Source organism: Beauveria bassiana (assembly GCF_000280675.1).
Source record: "Beauveria bassiana ARSEF 2860 unplaced genomic scaffold BBA_S00124, whole genome shotgun sequence".
Classification (NCBI taxonomy): Eukaryota; Fungi; Ascomycota; class Sordariomycetes; order Hypocreales; family Cordycipitaceae; genus Beauveria; species Beauveria bassiana.
The window spans coordinates 1,758-5,911 of NW_007930959.1; the positions used below are offsets into that span (position 1 = coordinate 1,758).

The 4,154-nt window shown below is 50.7% G+C and overlaps 2 protein-coding genes across 2 annotated transcripts; one reads left to right on the plus strand and one right to left on the minus strand.

Annotated features, from left to right (window-relative positions):
* Positions 1 to 590: 590 nt before the first annotated feature.
* Positions 591 to 1,690, plus strand: BBA_10307 (uncharacterized protein; the record flags this gene model as incomplete). Its single annotated transcript, XM_008605404.1, has 2 exons — positions 591 to 1,107; positions 1,320 to 1,690. 2 exons carry the CDS (start codon positions 591 to 593, stop codon positions 1,688 to 1,690), a joined length of 888 nt encoding a protein of 295 aa, XP_008603626.1.
* A 247-nt stretch (positions 1,691 to 1,937) lies between these two features.
* Positions 1,938 to 3,369, minus strand: BBA_10308 (metalloreductase, putative; the record flags this gene model as incomplete). Its single annotated transcript, XM_008605405.1, has 6 exons — positions 1,938 to 2,035; positions 2,081 to 2,234; positions 2,284 to 2,351; positions 2,401 to 2,677; positions 2,807 to 3,079; positions 3,130 to 3,369. The coding sequence occupies 6 exons, from the start codon at positions 3,367 to 3,369 to the stop codon at positions 1,938 to 1,940; spliced, it is 1,110 nt and encodes a 369-aa protein (XP_008603627.1).
* Between the last annotated feature and the right edge of the window lie 785 nt (positions 3,370 to 4,154).

The window sequence follows — 4,154 nt, forward strand, 5'->3', positions numbered from 1 at the left end:
ACCTCCACGCAGACACTCCAGGCGAAACCCTTGCTGGAACACCAATCTTGGGTGCGTGTTACCGCTACAAAGAAGCGAGTCCCGGGTTAGACCAGACGCCGTCAGCGCTGTCTGTAGGGCTGCCTCGTCGATGACGGCCGGTATGCGATTCGGCGCATCTCCTGGACTGAAACTACCTTGGCTACTAAATAGCCTAGCCAATCTTTCGACGTTTTCCTCATTCAAGTTTTTAGAGTTAGGAAACTCGAGGTTCTGGATACTCACCGCCGCTCTTCCAACGTACTTAACAGTTTTCTCCGCACTTATGCGGCGAGACACCGCTTGAAATCCACTCCTAGACATGCTGTGTAAAAGTATAGTGCGCGTACAATCCAGAAAGAGTAGACATAGAAGTATTAGTAGGGGCGAGGGAAACTGACTTTATGTAACGGACGCCAGCTGGAGAATCGGCCAGAAACTGCCACTCAACTGCGGCTATCCCATAAGAGCACAATCTGACGGCTTTTCCTTGTCGGCTGTCATTCATGCACTCTATTTAATCTGAGATATCATTTGATCGTACAGATATTTGCCATTAGCATATACGATACATGGCGAATATGAGTGAGCGTCGCGGCAAAAGACCTTCCACGCACATTGACCTGCAAGATGCTCTTGCGCGAGCTACCCCGGAAACAGATCGTCGAATCGAGGGGCCCAACAGCGGGTCGCTTGATAACCGCTTCCCACCGAAGCGGTCTAAAAAGAAGAATCAAGATGCATTCATGCCCATTGGAGTTCATCAGCAGTCCACAAAAAGTGACGCCGGTTTGATAGCGGCACCACCCCGGACGCCCAAATCGTCATGGCAGACCTACGAGAAACTATTTGACCTTCAACTCGGAGACAGCGACTACTTTACTGTAGCAGAAAAAAAGGACCCAGACGTTGAAAGCAATTCTGTGGTGATCCTCAAGACTTTTACGGGCACAAAGGCAGAAAGCCATGTGCAGGCGATACGGGGGATCCAGCACAACCGCTTTGTCAACGCTCACCTCTTTTTTGCCATAGATGATGGATACCTCGTTTCCTTCGAGTTCATGCCTATGGCATTGTGCGAAGTTGCAGGTAATCCTCTTCTGAATGACCTGCGACTGGCATCAATATTGGGACAGGTGAGCTGTGTTCAAACGCATATCAGTGTCGCCGTCTAAAGCGCCGCAGATTGTCGAGGGACTATTATATCTCGAGCAGAAATCCCTAGAACATGCGCAACTCACTTGTTCTAATATCTTAATCGATACCCTCGGCAACGTCAAGCTATGTATATACGCCTATAGACTGCAACCCATTCCCCGCTGACTGCTGGCCAGGGGGCCAAGAACACATTCGAAGCTCAACAGCAGCGTGCCCGCATGCGAAGGCTGTCGGGGAAATCATTATGTACCTTGCACATGGGCAGGCGAACGAATCTGGCAATGTCGGGCTGGATGATCCCGGACGGTTCCCGCTGACCGTCGAGTTTCTTTCTGCGACGCAGAGAACTTCTAAGATAGCCTCAATCGCACAAGTAAGTCGCCCTGATGTCGTGCAAAGACCCATTACGGCGCTGACCATGACAGGAGCCTTTATTGAAAGAACTGCCCTGGCACAAGACAAGGCTCGCAGGACTAGTCACTTTGACAAGCACGTGGATTGGCAGCGGATATAGATTCCCCGCAAAAGAATAGAACGGTCACTGCAGAACGCCTAGCATTGACAAACAGAAAACAAATACGCATAGTAAATTGAACAAGGCGACACTGCCCAAATTTATATCAAGATGTTACGCAAAGACGCTCCATGGCTGATAACATGGTGTCCACAATGCCATTTAAATTCAAAGTCCATAACTAAAAAGTCAGTCTGCTCAGCGTTGGTGTCCTTTAGCAGAAATGCTCGCGTCGCGCATTAATGCGTCATGGCTGATAGGCGGGGTACATGATGTCTATATTACTGCGCCGATTCTGCCACAACAGATCGTTCAACGCATCGCGCATGGCAACCTTCGCAGACACTGCTAAGATGATTAGCTTTGCCACTAAGCAGCAAGACAACACACCTGAGATAACTGTCCTGCTCTCAGGTCGTCGTTCTCGAAGCTCCGACGAGACAATGTCCGCAAGAGGTATTTCACCGGAATAAGCCGTGGCTCTGTCGCCGAATTTAACTTCATTTATATGCTCTGATTTGATGTAGATTGAGATGCGGAGATTCTACGTAGACAGGTAAGTATGGCAGTCACTGGCTGCATGGTCGACGTACATATTCTCCATCAAGCTTGTCTTCGTCGAGCGCCTCGTTCAACAATTTCTGAGCGGCGATGCCGACGTCTCGGAAAGGTCAGCACGCGCATTTCACATCCATCTTACAATTTCTCACCTCTCCTCTCTATCTGCCATACTAGATGAATCCTGCGCGTTGAAGTCGCGCGACCGTTTTGATTGTGAATCAGCTTCCGCAGATACGGCAAGTGCGCGGCAATGCCAAATCCAGTGGCCAGCATAACAACATTTTCATATGAATGTACTGGTAGCTGCTTTCCATGCGGACCGCTGAGCATTGCCCTGCGTGTGGTCGGGCCGTGGTTCGATAGAGCGAACAGATTTTTGGTGAAGCCGCCGCGAGGCTCGATAAACAGGTCGAGATGCTTCTGCGGCTTTTCAGACCAAGATATCACAGTGAAAGGATGTGTCTGTACGGCCGACCCCGGACTGGCCCACGGAAGCCAAAGGCTTATGTACTGTCCAGCTTTCACCTTCAGCGGCCTAGACAACTGCAGGCTTACTTTGATTGCGCCATTGTCGTATGCTATTCGTGCCGTAGAGAGCCCTGACCTATTCCGATACGAGATGCTGGCGAGCCAGAAGATAGAGGTTGCTGAGAATAGAGCTCCGCCAATGTACAGGTACAAGCGCGGAAACAGATCGGCGGATGAGGCATGCCGCCAAAGACCGTACACGAAGGCGAACGAAAGTATCTGGTGGATGCGCAGGGCGGCTTCGTACGAGACGCTTCGCAGTGCCAAAGGTATCACCTGCGCGCACAGACATAGAATGGACTGCCAATCTTTATTGTTAGAATTGGCCATACTTGTGCAAAGCAACATACCACCAAGGCAAACACATCTTTTGGTGTGTGCAGGTCCAGCCTTCCCTTTGCTGTGCCAGCTGCCGCGGCATGGAAGACCGCAAGAGCCACTGCGATAGCCCCCGCTGAAGCGTGAAGGCGTCGGCAGGATCGGAGCGACAAACCAAGGATATCCGCGAGTAAACCAAGGTATGGGCCTGCGAAGCAGAAGATAAAGTTGACGACGGAGAGAGTGCCAGAGCGAAGAGTAGCCTGATCCATGCTGGGGTGGGGAGCTACAATGCAAGAAATAGTGACCCCTACATACGCTAAAAGTAAAAAAGCATCGCTACGACTCCAACGATCAAGAAATTTGCCGCCGCGTACCACAGTTGGGTAGACCAAGTAGTCAGACGCTGCTTTTCTCATTGTATTGAAAGGTAGGAGCACAGATTTCAGCGCGAACGGACAATAAGCCTGTGTGAAACGGCAAATCGGAAGACGCAGAGCCAGTAGGCAAAGCAAGGCACCACAGGCCACGGAGTACAAGAGCGTGATGTCGTACATAGCCGCAGTAATGTAGGGAAGAAGGGATTCCAGTCGAAAAAAGTACGGGTTCGATATTTACATGGTTTTGCTAGCTGTGGCAACGGCCAGTAGCACACAAAAGGCTGTTTGTCTGATGTTTTCTTCGCTGCCACCGTCTGAATTCTCAATGTAAGTGCATACCGGCGTAGGTATATCTACGACACAACAAGTTGATGGCTGGCGGTGACTTTTGGCTTCAGTTTCACAGTTAACGGTTGCTATGCCGCTGCGGGTGGGCAAAAGCGACGCTGAAGTGCCGGATGGGTGGGAGTGCTGAGATGCAGGGCAGCTCAATATCGCGGCCGCCATCCCGGTCAACTCTCTGACTTGCCCTCCAAAAGCAGCTTCCAAACCAATCTAGCGATGTACTGAGTAGAAAGTTGACTGTGTATCGGTCGGTCACGTTTGGCTCTTCCACAAGCGCTCATTCAGCGTTCGAAAGTTTTAGGCCTCATAACCCCCTTACTGATTATGCCCAC